This window comes from Callospermophilus lateralis, chromosome 4 (genome assembly GCF_048772815.1).
Source record: "Callospermophilus lateralis isolate mCalLat2 chromosome 4, mCalLat2.hap1, whole genome shotgun sequence".
Classification (NCBI taxonomy): Eukaryota; Metazoa; Chordata; class Mammalia; order Rodentia; family Sciuridae; genus Callospermophilus; species Callospermophilus lateralis.
The window spans coordinates 72,226,809-72,243,744 of record NC_135308.1 but is presented as its reverse complement, the minus strand read 5'-3'; the positions used below and the strand labels follow the sequence as shown (position 1 = coordinate 72,243,744).

General features: G+C 37.7%; 1 protein-coding gene across 1 annotated transcript in view; it reads left to right on the top strand.

Moving 5' to 3' along the window:
• The window catches only part of LOC143398295 (uncharacterized), a 326,595-nt gene that overhangs the window by 98,469 nt on the left and 211,190 nt on the right, over nucleotides 1-16,936 (top strand). Inside the window, 7 exon segments of the mRNA XM_077109254.1 lie at nucleotides 5,076-5,384; nucleotides 5,475-5,603; nucleotides 5,606-5,791; nucleotides 9,591-9,683; nucleotides 9,761-10,075; nucleotides 11,134-11,448; nucleotides 16,131-16,445. Coding sequence (XP_076965369.1) covers nucleotides 5,076-5,384; nucleotides 5,475-5,603; nucleotides 5,606-5,791; nucleotides 9,591-9,683; nucleotides 9,761-10,075; nucleotides 11,134-11,448; nucleotides 16,131-16,445 — 1,662 coding nt within the window.

The window sequence follows — 16,936 nt, the reverse complement described above, 5'->3', positions numbered from 1 at the left end:
TAGTTTTCCTCATTTCCCTTTCTGAGGATTTGTCACTGATATACAGAAATTCCTTTGATTTATGGATATTGATTCTGTATTCTGCTACTTTGCTGAATTCATTTACTAGTTCTAGAAGTTTTCTTGTGGAACTTTTAGGATCTTCCAGGTACACCATCATATCATCAGCAAATAGTGCCAGTTTGAGTTCTTCTTTTCCTATGTCTTTCTATTTAATTTCTTTCATCTGTCTAATTGCTGTGGCCAGTGTTTCAAGAACTATATTAAATACAAGTGGTGAAAGAGGGCATCCTGGTCTTGTTCCAGTTTTCAGAGGGAATGTCTTCAGTTTTTCTCCATTTAGAATTTGTTGACCTGTGGCTTAGCATAGATAGCCTTTATGATGTTGAGATATGTTCTTATTATACCTAGTTTTTCTAGTGTTTTGAACATAAAGGGGTGCTGCATTTTGTCAAATGTTTTTTCTGCATCTATTGAGATGATCTATTGAGATGATCATATGATTCTTTTGATGTCATGAATTACACTCATTTATTTCTGTATTTTTAACCAACCTTGCATCCCCGGGATGAAACCTACTTATCGTGGTGCATGATCTTTTTGACATGTTTTTGTATTTGATTTGCCAGAATTTTATTGAGAATTTTTGCATCTATGTTCATTAGAGATATTGGTCTGAAGTTTTCTTTTTTTGATGTGTCTTTGCCTGGTTTTGGAATCAGAGAGATATTGGCCTCATAGAATGAGTTTGGAAGTGCTGCCACTTTTTCTATTTCCTGAAATAAATTGGAGAGTATTGGTATTAGTTCTTCTTTAAAGGTCTTATAGAACTCCGCTGTGTATCCATTCAGTTCTGGGCTTTTCTTGGTTGGTATACTTTTGATAGTGTCTGCTATTTTGTCACTTGAAATTGATATGTTTAAATTGTGTATATCATCCTGATTCAATTTGGGCAAATTATATGACTCTAGAAATTTGTTGATGCCTTCAATATATTCTATTTTATTGGAGTACAGTTTTCAAAAATAATTTCTAATTATCTTCTGTATTTCTGTAGTGTTTGTTGTGATATTTTCTTTTTTATCACATTAGTGACTCGAGTTTTCTCTCTCGTTCTCTTCATCAGCATGCCTAAAGATCTGTCAATTTAATTATTTTTTCAAAGAACCAACTTTTTGTTCTGTCAATTTTTTCAATTTTTTCTTTTGTTTTAATTTCATTGATTTCAGCTCTGATTTTAATTATTTCCTGTCTTCTGCTGCTTTGGGTGTTTATTTGTTCTTTTTCTAGGTCTTTGAGATGTAGTGTTAAGTCATTTATTTGTTGATTTTTTCTTCTTTTAAGGAATGAACTCCATACAATGAACTTTTCTCTTAGAACTGCTTTCATAATGTCCCAGAGATTTTGATATGTTGTATCTATGCTCTCATTCACCTCTAAGAACTTTTTAATCTCCTCCTTGATGTCTTCTTTAACCCATTGTTCATTCAGTAACATATTATTTAGTCTCCAGGTATTGGAGTGGATTTTATTTCTTCTTTTATCATTGATTTCTTATTTCATTCCATTATGGTCTGATAGAATGCAGGGTAGAATCTCTACTTTTTTATATTTGCTAAGAATTGCTTTGTGGCATAGTATATGGTCTATTTTAGAGAAGGATCCATGTGCTGCTGAAAAGAAAGTATATTCTCTCATTGAAGGTTGGAACATTCTATATATGACAGTTAAGTCTAAGTTATTGATTGTATTATTGAGTTTTATAGTATTCTTGTTCAGCTTTTGTTTGGAAGATCTATCTAGTGATGAAAAAGGTGTGTTAGAGTCACCCAATATTATTGTGTTATGCTCTATTTGCCTCTTGAGCTTTAGAAGGGTTTGTTTGATGAACATAACTGCTTCATTGTTTGGGGCATATATATTTATAATTGTTAAGTCTTGGTGTATGGTTCCCTTGAGCAGTATGTAGTGTCCTTCTTTAACTTTTTTGATTGATTTTAGTTTGAAGTCTACTTTATTTGATATGAGGATGGAAACCCCAGCTTGCTTCCACAGTCCATATGAGTGGTATGATTTTTTTCAACCCTTCACCTTCAGTTTGTGAATGTCTTTTTTTATTATATTAGTCTCTTGGAGGCAGCATATTGTTGGGTCTTTTTTTTTATACAATCTGCTAGTCTATGTCTTTTGATTGGTGGGTTTAGGGCATTAACATTCAGGGTTATTATTGAAACATGATTTGTATTTCCAGCCATTTTGTTTATTTTTTATATTTACTGTGACTTGGTTTCTCCTCTGATTAGATTTTCCTTTAATGTAATCCCTCCCTCTGCTGATTTTCATCATTTTTTTTTCATTTCTTCTTCTTGGAATACATTGCTGAGTATGCTCTGTAGTGCAGGCTTTCTAGTTGTAAATTCTTTTAACTTTTGTTTATCATGGAAGGGTTTTATTTCATCATCAAATCTAAAGCTTAGTTTTGTTGGATATAAGATTCTTTGTTGGCATTTTCTTTCAGAGCTTGGTAGATGTTGTTCCATGATCTCCTGGCTTCAAGGATCTGGGTTAAAAAATCTGCTGAGATGCAAATTGGTCTCCCCCTATATGTGATCTTATTCCTCTCTCTTGTGGCTTTTAACATTCTGTCCTTATTCTGTATGCTAGGCATTTTCATTATAATGTGCCTTGGGGTAGATCTGTTGTAATTTTGTATATTTGGTTTCCTGTATGCCTTTTGTATTTGGTTTTCCAATTTTTTCTTCATGCTTGGGAACTTTTCTGATATTATCTCACTGAAGAGATTGTGCATTCCTTTGGTATGAAACTCTGTGCCTTCCTCTATCCCAATAACTCTTATATTTGGTCTTTTGATGCTGTCCCATAATTTTTGGATGTTCTGTTCATGGTTTCTAGCTTTCTTTTCCTGTGTGGTCAACTTTATTTTCCAAATTGTAAACTTTGTCTTCATTATCTGACATTCATTCTTCCAAGTGATCTAGTCTGTTGGTGATGCTTTCTATTGAGTTTTTTTTTTTATTTGATTTATTGTATCCTTCATTTCAAAGGTTTCTGATGGGTTTTTTTTCAGAGTCTATATCTCTCTCTTGAAGTAATCTTTTGCTACCTGTATTTGCTCTCTTATTGTTGAAGTGATCGATTTTTGCTTGTATTTGTTTGTTTAGGTCCTTCTTTAATTCACAGATCATTTTAATTATAAACCTTCTGAAGTACATTTCTGACATTTCATCAACTTCACTGTCCATAGAGTCTGTTATTATAGTGTCCTGGCTTGTTTGGGGCATTTTCCTCTCTTGTTTTTTTCATGCTGTCTATGTGTCTTCCTTTTTTGCAGTGTGGGTCTGAGATATTAGTTTCTTCCCTATATTCTTGTAGTACCCATACAGATTGTCTGTACCTCACCTTGATGTTGGGCTTCCAGACCCTGCTGGTGTCCCTCAATGGATGCTACTGCATCCTGGATCTGGGACCTGCATAGGTTGGAGTGGGTAGATCTGGACCACTGGGGTTGACCTCCCATGGTAGTCTTCTGGTCAGAGGGGGCAGCCCTGCACCAGAGGCTAGGCTCTGGTGAGTGTCTGCCTTGTCAAGAAAGGGGTGGATACAGCCTGCTCTGTGCCTGGGCCCCCGAGGCTGGTGTGAGTGTATCTGGGCTGATGGGCTTGACCTCCTGCAGTATTCTGCTGGTTGGAAGGGGTGTTCTTGCGCCAAAGGCTAATGTGATGGTTTGGGCTGGATCTCAGCTAACATGGTAGTCTCAAAATTTTGTATTTTCATTTTGACTTCCTAAGTAAGGTACATTGTCATCACTCTTCTATAATAATAACATAAATTAAAATGACCTTATAGTCACAAGGTTATAAACCCACACTTGATGTCAATACACCAGTTTCAGACAGAAATGAAAGCATTCTAATTATAATGCTTTAAGTAAAAAAAAAATTAATAAACTAGATTAATGCTTTTGATATTCATTCTATTTTGAAGGCATATTTTGGAAAGACAGTCACGATCATGTTATTTTCTTCATCAAGGATTCCCTGCTGAACTTCTTCATGACATAAAGTTACTATTACATTACTCTTCCATACCTGGGGCCAGATGTCTGCTCAAATGTCTGAACCATACTTTAAATCACTTCCTGATTAGTTTAGATAGATATATAATGTATTTTTCTAACTCTACTTATTAATAACAAAATAAACCCTCAAAATAAAATAAAAGAAAAAGGCAAAAAATGCTCAAATCTCTGCAATCATACTTCTAAATTATCATTCTGTCTTCTATAACAGGAAGTATGATGTAAAGAACCCTGATTATTTTACTCTAAATAACCTGGTTTCATCTCACTCTTACACTATTTCCTCATCCCTAAATGAGAAATAAATTATCAGTTTTTGATACATATGGAATTTTTATTTTATTAACAAATGTTAACTTAGTTGGGATTTTTTCATTGAACTAAATGTTTTTAGGATGAAATTGTAAAAATTAAGCCTAGTAATTTTTTACTGCAATTCATATTCAGTGGATAGTTATAGCTCCCATAAAAAAAGGAGGTAGACTTACAGAGACAGATATACAAACACACAGGTATCTTTTTAATATGAAGGATAGTATACTTATTAGAAGAAAATAAAAACATGTATTGCACCACACACACAAATAGTTATATGAATATATATTAATTTCTGTTTTATTTTTAATTGATTTTTTAAAAATAAATGACAGTGGAATGCATTACAATTCTTATTACACATATACAGCACATTTTTTTCATAACTCTAGTTGTATATAAAGTATGTTCACACCAATTCATGTCTTCATACATGTACTTTGGATAATGATGTTCATTTCTTGAGTCAATAATTCAGAATTGACTATAATTCCTCCTAAATTTGTCTTCATATGCTTGCTCAAGGAATTCCCATTCCGATACCAACTGTTTAATCTATTCTCCATACCCTGGGAAAAGAGAAGCTTTCAAGCATGCCTGTGACATGTAGCTACTAATTCCAAGCCAAGATATTAATGTTATTAGTTAATTTCTTCCATAGGATTTGTGCGTTTGTATGGAGGAGGTGGACACTGCTCTGGGCAAGTGCAAGTGAATTCTGGAGAAGGATGGACTCCAGTATCTGATGAAAATTTCACATTACCCATAGCCCAAGTCATCTGTGCAGAGCTGGGATGTGGCAAAGCTGCATCTGTCCTAGGAAACCTGCCATTCAGGAAGCCTGCTAAACAGATCTGGGCTAAAGAGTTCCATTGTGAGGGACAGGAGCCTTGGCTCTGGTTCTGTCCCAGAGTGCCCTCTCCTGAAGGTAGCTGCCACCACAGAGGGACTGTGCAAGTTGTCTGCTCAGGTGAGACTCACAGCAAGATGTTAACCTCCCTACACACTCTACCAGAGGTAAGAAAAATGTGTGATGTTGCTAAACCCTGTCTTCTACCAGGATATACAGATGTTCGTCTCATGAAAAATGGCAGCTCTCAGTGTGAGGGTCAAGTGGAGATGAAGACCTCTGGAGGCTGGAGAACACTCTGTGCCTCCCACTGGAATATGGCCAATGCCAATGTAGTTTGCATCAGCTGGGCTGTGGAGTCGCCATCTCTACCCCAAAGGGAGAATACTTTGTGGAAAGAGGAGATGAGATCTGGAGAGACAGATTCCACTGCTCAGGATCTGAGTCCTTCTTGTGGAATTGCCCTGTGACTTCCCTGGGTGTTCCTGCCTGTGCCCGTGGAAACACAGCCTCTGTGGTCTGCTCAGGTAAGAGAGGGCAGGGCTGGCTGGTACTTGAGTGACATGTCTTTAAGAGCAGACAGCATGAAGAGCTGACTTCAAAAGTGAGACATTCTGGGATGAGGTTCTGGCTCAGTGGTAAAGTGCTTGTCTAGCATGTGTGAGGCCATGGGTTCAGTCCTTAGCACCACATATAAATAAATAGAAATAAAAGCTCATCAACAATTTAAAAAAATTTAAATCGAATGTGACATAGGATTATGTTCTAATCATGAAACAGAAAAGTGATATTAAATGGAAAATTGTTAAAAATAATAATAATAAAAGAAACATTCTGTGGGGACCTATGATTCTTCTCAATGATCATTCATCTTTCAGGCCCTCTCAAGGGGTATAAAGAGGAATAGTTTTTAAGTAAGCATTATTATTTATTGAAATTCATAGAGAACAATATATAGCAATGAATGAAAGCTCTGTCAAGTTTCTCATTCTGGGCCATCAGAGAGCTTCAGTGACTCCCAGAAGTCACCTCCATATCCCCCCAGTCACTATGTCCTCCTCTCCTCCAAAGAAGATCACTCTAACATTTGTTGCAAAAAAAAATTACATTACATTATCCACCTAAAATACCTAGAAGTAAACATCCTAAAGGCTACACAGAATCTCTGAGAGAAATTAGATATACGTTGGAAATCAATTGTCTCCATATTCTTGTGTCGTCCAAATCCAATGTCAACCTAAATACCATCATGCTTTTATTTATATTATATATATAAACTTGTTTCTAAAATTTATGTGAAATGCATATGACCTAGTGTGACTAATGCATTAGGCAAGAGAAGCCGCACAATTAGAATTTTGGTTTTAGGTAATCCTTAAAGAAAACTTACTCAGGCATGCTATAAAGTTATAATAATTAAGGAAGTAAGTATTGCTGTAAGAATACACAAACAGCAGAATTTAATGGAACAGAATACAGAATGAGTAGGAAAATCCGCGGTATTTTTGTGTTTGATGCCATTAATGTTTCTTTTGGTGAAATATTCTAGGAATTTCTTCAAATAGTTTTCACCTTTATTTTTGCATGTGTGTGAGGGGTTGTTTTTCTTTTTCCTTTCTTTCATTTTATTTATTTATGTTAATTTGATAATTCTGGAAAAGTTTCAAAGATATTATAAAATTCCCAAGTAACCCTGACCAGATTTCCAAATGCCACTATTTTATTATATTCTCTCCTGCTCCATTTATGCCTAAATTTATCAAATCTTTCTGAATGATTACTTAAGAGTAGGTGGATAATGTAATGTGTCCCATTATTCCTAAAATATTTTCAAGAATTTCATATGTAATCACAGCATTGTTGCAAATTCCATAAATCCAACTTGTGTAATATGATTACATAGTTAATTTGTCTTGTTCAGATATTTACTAATTTTCCTAAATAAGTTATTCACAGTAAAAAATATATGGTAATGTGCTGCATTCAGTTCTCATGTTTAGTTATCTTTCTTACTATGAAACTCTTTTAATTTTCTTTGTACTCCATCATAATGATATTTTTGAAGAGTACAAACTAATAATTTTAAGAGATATTCTCTTTTTAAGCTATGTCAATAAGCAAAAATAAGTAATAAGAGAACATGTAAATCAATGTTTGAGTCTGTTATACATAAATGAAAATTGGCTTTGACTTTTTTCCAAAGTAGAAATTTAAACTATATATGTTAGAAAAATTAATCACAAAATGTCTTTCTTAAATTCATGCACAAGAATTTTTAGACCACATTGGACATATCTAGTACTATAAATATGACCTATACGCTGTAGCAATCTCTTCTCTATTTTCCAATGGACTCTTTTTTTCTTCCACATATGATAGAGGACTAGGGTACTTGTCTTTCTGTATCTAGTTCATAACCAAACACAATTTCCATTTGTTTTGATGCAAATGACAGGGTTTCATTCTTATTTATGGCTGTAAATATATCATCTATACTTTATAAATTTTCCTTTCAGTGAGCACTTGAGGTAATTCCATACCATAGCTACTGCAAATAGTACCACAATGAACATAGGGGAATGTAGGATTTCTGTGTTTCATAGTAAGTGTAATCTTGGCGGTTATTGCTGCATAATAAATTTTCCCAAAAAATAGCAATTCAAATGAAAATTATATTTCATTTTTCTCATGATTTTTAAATTCATAAACTTGGAAAGGGCTCTTGACAGTTGTCTCTTGTGGTCTCATGAGGTTGCACTTGGATCTCATCTGCAGCTGAGGTCATTGTAGACTTAACCAAGCTGGGAATTCAGGACAGTTTATTCACATGACTGGTAGCTTGAAGTTCACCTGAGGTTGCTGACAGAACCATCTTCAAATGCTCTCTCCCACATGATAATCCTTACAGAGTAGATTTTCCATTAAGCAAACATACTACTAAGTCAAGAGGAGGAGGCCTGACTTTGTAAGCTCAGTTCCTAAGTCAAGCTGTTCAGGCTTCACCACATTCTATTGACAACTCACCACTGTCAGTCCGGATTGGAGGGAAGGATAAATGGATAGAGTATGACAGATTTTGTGGATATTTTTAAACTCCACAGCAGTATTAAATATTTCACTTTATGTATTTTCTAATTTTTACTTTAGCACTATGAAACCAAAGGTCAAATGTTTTCTGTGATATGTGGAAACAAACCCACAATAAGGAGAGAAGGCAGTGAGGGGGAGAAATGCAGATTAGAAAATGGGCTATATAGGGAAGAGAGAGGGATAGGAAAAGAACAGTGGAAAGAATCTGACATAATTTTCCCACGTGCACATACAAAAAATCACAGTGAATCCCATTATCATGTACATAAATAAAAATGTAACTCTAACTAGAATAAGATATATTCCATGCTTGTATGATTATTTAAATGTGGATTCTTATGTCACATATAACTAAAAAGAGCCATAATGTTTTAAAAAATTATGGCTTTAAGTAATTAAAACTTTTAGAGTATTAGGAATGTTAGATTCTCTCACCATGTCTCTTAGTTTCCTATTATATTTCCTATCCTTCTGTCTTTCTGTGCTTCACTGTGTATTTTCCCATGTTTTTCCACTTACTATTTCCATTTTAAAGAGTATCTACAGTGTTATTAGACTTATCCACTGGTTCTTATTTTTAGCTACTAACTTTTAAAACTAACACATGACTCTCAAATTTTTATTGGATTTTTTTAATCCTTTGTCACCCAAGATGCACTTCATATGAAACTTTCAGAAAGATATTTTGCCTCTTCTATGCAGTTTATTTAGGATAGATCACCTTAGGTAAAAATGATTGATGTGGTTAGATATGCACACCATGTAAAAGAAAAACTCTACTTTCAGTTCACAGAGTATGATGCAAGATTTTGGGATGTTCAACAGAATTCCACCTCTTTGGTCCAAACTAAATTATACTTGTGTATTCCCAGGGAAATGAGGGAAACATGCTGAGATTTTTCAGAATATCACTTACTAACTTTGAATGAAAAATGCCTAAGGGGTAAAATTCCTGATTCTATTTCACTTTTCTTTGAACTTGACTCTAAAAGTCTTGCTGCCCTGGGACCTGGGCAATGCTCTCAAGCAGCACTAATATGTTCCACTTTCCTAAACTCATTCCTAGGTGTTCTTAAAACAAAAAGTCTGGCATAAAGAAAGGCAGAAATCTCCATTAGAAGATCAACTCTGAAGATAGGAAATTAAAGCTCCTTTGCTATATCTTTAACCTCAAATGCCATCACTAGATTATTATGTACTCTAATTCAGGTTTCTATTCTCTAACCCGTTTGGTAGGAAACCAGACTCAGCTGCTGCCCCAGTGCAATAACTCCTGGTCTGACCCATCAGGCTCTGCAGCCTCAGAAGGGCACCCTGTCAACTGCTCAGGTGAGCAAGGCCCCCAGGACCAGAGCCTCCCCATTCCCTGGATAAATGCCCACTGACATGACCCTGTCTCTCCTCAGACAGCAGACAGCTCCGCCTGGTGGACGGGGGCAGTCACTGCGCAGGGAGAGTGGAGATCCTGCAGCAGGGCTCCTGGGGCTCCATCTGTGATGACAGCTGGGACCTGAGTGATGCCCACGTGGTGTGCAGACAGCTGGGCTGTGGAGTGGCCCTGGAGGCCACCGTCTCTGCTCACTTTGGAGAGGGATCAGGGCCCATCTGGCTGGATGAGCTGAACTGCACAGGAGAGGAGGCCTATGTGTGGCAGTGCCCTTCCCAGGGCTGGGGGCAGCACAACTGCAGGCACAAGGAGGATGCGGGGGTCATCTGCTCAGGTCTGTGGTGCACACTGTGCACAGGTGGGGGAGGGCAGGGGAAGGTCTGCAGGGTGGTGTCTGAGCCCTGGGGCAGGGTTTGGGCAGACGTTGACAGGGCAGAGGAGGAAGAGGCTCCTCTTACAATTCCTGTTATTTCAGCAGAGGAGAAGATGAGGTCCTTCCATTTCCTGCTGGAGCAACTGAGCTTCTGCTCTTTCCTTCTCAACACTGTCCCCTGACACAGTCCTTCTCTACAGTGTCCATTTAAAGCAGTCATCACTCTTCTGTGACCTGCGGGTGCAACATCTTGACCCACTGAATTAGTTTTCATTTCTGCTGTGACAATTTACCATAGATTGAGTGACTCAAAACAACACAAATTTATCATCTTACAATGTGTAGGTTTGTCTGGGCTATAAACAAGGTGTGAGCAGGCTGCACCAGCTAAAGCCTTAGGAAGACTCATTTTCTTCCTTTTGTAGCTTTTAGATGTTCCCTGAATTTCTTTTCTCATGGCCCCTTCCTTATTCCAAACAACAGCAGTGCAATCCTCTGACCATCATTCCATGAACACAACTCCCTCTGACAAGGGCCAGAAAGAATTATCTGCTTTTGAGGACACAGGTCTAAGGATATGATTAGATTGTGCTCACCTGTTAATCCAGGATGATACAGGATAATCCACAAAAGGATTCTTTTTTTAATCATGTCTGCAAAGCCCTTTTGCAATGGGTAAAATATTCACAGGCTCTCATTGTCAGGGAGCTGACCTGCTATCCCACATCTATATCATCAATCCTTTTCTAGAGTCATCAGATGATTAGTCAGAGAGTAGATAAAAAGTTTACTTATTGCAGAGCCTCAATGTCAGTGTTCCTGTCTATTGATTTGGGTAAAAACAGAAAGAGCAGTAAAAGTTAACAAAACAGGTTAAAGGGTAAAAACTTCCATTCCACTACCTAGTGGGTATTTCCTTGGCAGAGTCAGCAATGAGCACTCACTACTAAGGAATAAAGGAAAAACAGCAGTAGGAGTTCGATGCTCACTGAGCCCTGATATCCCCCTTTCCATTTCAGAGTTCTTGGCCCTCAGGTTGGTGAGCGAGGACCAGGAGTGTGCTGGGTGGCTGGAGGTTTTCTACAACAACACCTGGGGCAGCATCTGCCACAGCCCTATGGAATCCATGACCTTGTCCATAATCTGCAGACAGCTTGGCTGTGGGGACACTGGGACTCTAGATTTCTAAATTCCTTCCAGGGAAGTTTCTAGACCTCACTGGGTGTATGGAATCCATTGTAGGGAAACTGATACCTCTCTCTGGCAGTGTCCTTCTGACCCCTGGAAATACCAATCTTGCTCTCCAGAGGAGGAAGCTCATATCACATGTACAGGTGACCTACTGTCAATTTTTATGTGTTTGTCCTATGCCTGCAGTTGTTGTTAGGGAAGTTTCATATATTCAAACATAATGAATGAGTTGAAAAAGCTACAAAATGAATACTGGATAGACAGTACTTGATCCACCTCTTGCAATCCTGTTTCAAAGATAGATGTGAGGAAACCAGCAATGATAGCTATTTATGTGAAAAATATCAGACAGACTGAACAGAAAATATGGGAGCATGAAGTTATATGCTGATAAACTTTCTAAGCAATTGGCTAATTCATCCTTAAATTACATTAATTAATCTGTATTTCCTTAGTAAGAAGGTGAATGATTAGACTACAGTTATACTCATTGCTTGCTAAGTGTTATCAGCTTGTTCCTACCAACGCAATCAGCTCTTGATAGGTATCATGGTGAACATTTATTTCTGATACAAAATTGGAGTTAGCAGTAAAACCTTCATCTTCCTCACACTTTTAATTAAGTAAGTGACAACTTGGGGAATCCAATGCAATGGGCTATTTATTCTGGAATCCACTACAGATTAGTTTGTTTATGATAAATAATTGAGGGATTTGTAGGTAGAAACTTAATTCCAGGCAGGAGGAAAGACACAAGAAGAAAACACTGTGCATGCTCTCATGGAGTTTGCACATCAGTGTGGCTATACAATAGCACATAAATTTGAGTGTCATGAAGACATGGAAGGTGCTGTGCAAATATGTTCATTGAGGAAAAGGGAAATCATATTTAAGTTGAAACCTAAAGAAGGAATAGAGGAACAATGCAGGAAGAAAGTAGAATATTTGGTTAGTGTAAATACTGAGGTGAGAGGAGCATGGTGACCTTGAGTTACTGATAAACCCCTTCATAAGCAGAGCAGGAGGAGGGTAGGAGGGTGGGAGGGTGAAGCCTGGTTATCTGGATGGGTAAGAAGAGCTAAAGGCCTTTCCAAGGCATGGTGCCAATAACAATCCTGTTGAAAAGCTGTTTCTTAATTTTTTCCTCTGCCAGATCATGGGGAAGTGCTGTGAGATGAGGGGCTTGGTCTCCGCATATTTTCCTCTTAAATTGATCTCTTCACAGTCCCACTGGTCTTAGTTTATTCTCTCTCCTATGAGCCTTTTCCATATGCTATTGAAAACTAACATGCCCGCTTCATCTGTCTCCCATAAAAAATTCCATGGGGCCTGTCGGAGATTAGAGACTATCATTTTCCAGTTTCTTAAGACCTATACTGTCCTCTTCATATATTGTGTTCTAATAGAAACCTGGCAGTCCTCTGAAAACAATGATGTACTTATAATTGGGAGGCACTGTACTTCCCTTTCAAAAGAATATTTCTGGGCCAAATATTAGAATAAAAATATTCCTGCTTTCCTCTGTCATTTTCAACAATTTCTTTGCTTTTTCTCTATGCCTAGATAATTAAAGTTTGCCCCATGATGTGGCACCAACCACCACCTCAGTTGGTGCCACTATCTAACTTGGTTACTCCCCCTCATCCAGGAAGGCTGTAGTACCAGGGTCACCAGGCTCCTCTGTCTCCTGTTCCTGGTGATGCCAGCATCCTTGAACACAACAAGATAACATCCTGACTTCTCCATTCCTCACTTTCTCCCTTTGAAGTATCCATCCAACCTCAAATCTGTGTATATGGCCACACTATTGACCATCATTAACTGTCCAGCTTGAGATCTTGATTGCATTGTTTACTTCCATGACTATTGCCTCTTCTGTTTATGGCACATTTCTTGATGCTCCTTTTCCAGATATTTCATTCTCACTCACACAGGTTCCAAGTGTTTTCCATTATCAGTTTTTTAGTTTTCCACTCTCCTCAGGATTGCACATGTTCTTCTTACCCTGAAGACAACATGATGCCGCATTATAATCCTCCTTCTTCAAGTACACTGAACTTCCTGGTCTCTTCTGTCAGTCAAAGACAAGAATATTATTACCCCTTAGTTATTCCCATAGGGATATTAGTTCACTGAGTGGGTTAAGAATCTCATAAATCAATCATTTCTCTTCTAAAACTTCTTGCATTGTCTCATTAAGAGCTTTGGGGAACACCTCACATCCAAACCATAACATGCACTAAGGCTTGAGCAGGACTAGGTCATGACTACAATAAGGTACAACCTCACTCAAGTGGCTGGAGATATAGCTCAGTGGCAAAGCACACCCAACATGCTTGAGGTTCTTGGCTTAATCACCATCATGACTCAGAAAGAAGAATAAAAGAGTGTCAACCACATAAACATAAGTCAACTATATAAATACAATAAAAATCAAATAAACTCAATAACAATTATGAAAGCAGTAACAATAGATAAGGGAAAGAATGAACAGAATGAACAGGAAAGTAAATTAATAAAAGGAAAGTTAATTCAAAAAGGAAGATTGCAGAAAAAAATACAAAACTAAGAAGAAAGGGAATAAAAAATAAGAAGAAAACATATAAAGAAAAGATGAAAAAGAATAAAAGAGAAAAATCCATATAAAGAATTTTAAAATGCAATAAACATATAGTATTAAGGAAAATACAATAATGTATATATTAAAAAATACATCAAAAATTCCTTCTACACAAAATACTTGCATGAAGACACCTCTTTTATAGTCATTTAACATTTGAATCCACCAGGTATATGGGATAACAAGACTAAAATGAAATCAATTCTAGTTCTTTTGAATTCCCATGAAAAAGAACTAGGATTTGGTGTGATATGCTGCCTGCACTGTGCTCCTCAGTTTCCTACCATGGAGGTTATTGATGGGGCAAGCCATCGTCATGCTGGAGGGGTTCTGTTTGTAAACTTGGGCACACAGCAAAAGATAAAGTCACCACAAGCCCTTCCTTCAGCAGTTTCTGGAAACAACTGATAGAAACACTCTGCTCCAGGGAACTCATGCCCATGGGGGCATGCCAAGTGTCCTGGCCAGGTGAATCTCTGGAATGCCTGTGAAAAGTTGTGTAAGCAATCAAAACCCTGAGCTCCACCCTAGAGATGTGACACAGGAATGGGGTGAATCACCAGATGTTGCCTCAGCTCTCAGACCTGGAACCACTCCTTTACACATAGAAAAGGCCCACATATCAATGAGGCCTCTGCTCCCTTCTCTGCTGCTATTTAAGCATATTTGTGGAAGTCAGTCTTCCTATTTGAGACTATAGGTGCTCACTACCTTCACCTTGTCACTGTGGAGGGGTGACCCAGGGACCCTGATTTATGGTTAACTCATATTTTATAATCCTAGCATAGTTTAGCCAATAGGACCCTTCTCAAGATGGTTCCTAGTAATAGAACTCTGAGAGCTTGTTAAGCAATGAAATGAACTTCTTCTCTAAAGCTCTCCTGTTGTAAGGAATCAGTCCCTGTCAAAACAACTCCCCAGACTTGATCTAAAGCTTGAAAGAATCGTGTGTTTCTCCTAGCATGTAAGACAGCTAGAGTTGAAGTTGTAAATTGCTTTGGAATTTTCTCTGGGCTGCCTTTATGCTTCCCCATATTATTAACATTTCTTGTCATTTCTTTATTGGTTCACAATTTTCTTCCTCTTTCTCTTCTCAAAATACAGTTTCCTTTGTGTTCCCTGACTCTTTTCACTCACACAGTCACAAAAAAAGTGTACTTCTATTCTGCTATTTGTCTCCTTATCAAGAACTCCTGGCAGGAAGTCTAAGTACAGATTAGATATGTTTGAGAGAACAAGCAACACTCTATAATTCCTAAGGGTATTTGGGCAATGTCAGTACCTGACATAATCTATTCAGGGAGGTTGCTCAATCTACCTAAAGTGAACACAATTTTGAAATTAAATATCCATATTTGAACTATGAAGCCTAGAATCATTAGTGAAATATATAGTATTAACTATGGTTTGTCTATGATCCATTCATTTTTTAGTCTTAATGCCTATATAATTACATTTTCCCCTGGATTCATGGCTGTCACCTGAGTCTTCTGAAGATCTCTTCCCCATTTGCCAACCTCATCCCCTATTCTTTGATCCTTCCAAATCTCAGGCCATGAGTACTCAAGTATATGTGGTTTATAAGAAACCAATTCACATACTGGCTCATTACAGTAACTCCTAGAAATCATTTAGAAAAGACACTTTCAGCTACTTAAAGCAGGAATCTTGGCATTTCTCAAACTGTTTTGTCAATAACAAGTTTTACTATGATCCAATTTAAATAATAAATTCTACCTGAGACTACTCAATTAAGTTGTGTTTAATTCCATTTCTTATTCTTTCACAATTAATTCTCCCACATGTTATGGTAGAAACTGAGACTTACCTGCTGCCCTAGTATAATGAATGATTCCATGTTTTACACAGCAAGCTCTATATTCTGAAAACATGTCTGCCAACTGCTCAATTTGGGGAGGGATTACCACATGACAAAAGAATGCATCTTAGCCTGTGACACATGCCTGTAATCCAGCTGCACCAGAGGCTAGGGCACCAGGATCCTGAATTCAAAGCCAGCCTCAGCAAAACTGAGGCCCTAAGCAACTCAGTGAGACCCTGTCTCTAAATAAAATATAAATAGGGCAGAGAATATGGCTCAGTGACCGAGTGCCCCTGAGTTCAATCCCCACCCCACACCCCCCAAAAAAAACCCTTCTCATTCTCTTTGTAAATACAAACGTTGACATGATTCTTTCTCCTCAGAGAGCCCACAGCTCCGCCTGGTGAATGGTGGCAGTCGCTGTGCAGGCAGAGTGGAGATCCTTCACCAGCATTCCTGGGGAACTGTCTCTGGAGACAGGTGGGACCTGAAAGATGCCCATGTGGTGTACAGACAGCTGGGCTGTGGAGTGGCCTTCAATTTCTTTCTCTATGCACAATTTGGAGAGGGATCAGGGCCCATCTGGCTGACGGACCTGGCGTGCACAGGAGAGGAGGCCTACTTGTGGAAGTGCCCTGTCCTGGGCTGGGGAAAGAACAACTGTGAACACTCTAAAGATGTGGGAGTCATCTGCTCAGGTATGGTCACTGCATTTTCCACTACCTAAGAGAATGGAAAGTTCCAGAAAGAAGTGTCTGATAACTGGGGAACAGGAAGTAGATTGTCCAGAGAGAACTAAGAGGTCCTTCCCTGAATCAGTGGATTCAGGGATAGAAGTGGATGATGGGCTTCATTCATTACTGTCTTGTAAATCTCAAATATTGTTCTTTCCCTTCTCAGCTCTCTTTCTTGACAAGATAATTTTTTTGTAGACCATTTCAAATCAATTTTCATAGTTTTCTTTTTCAAATTTACTATATTTACTATATTTAGAATTACATATACGTTAGCACATACTGTCTGCAGCACTTTTCAAAGGAATATAGACTTACTTTTGTCAGTTGAATTGAGTGTTTGTATATGTATAGTTAGAGATGTTTTTGTACTGGGTTAATAGGTGCATGGGCACAGGTATTAAACACATCAAAGTGAATTTATGGATTACTGCAAAGTTGCGATTCTCCTTTCC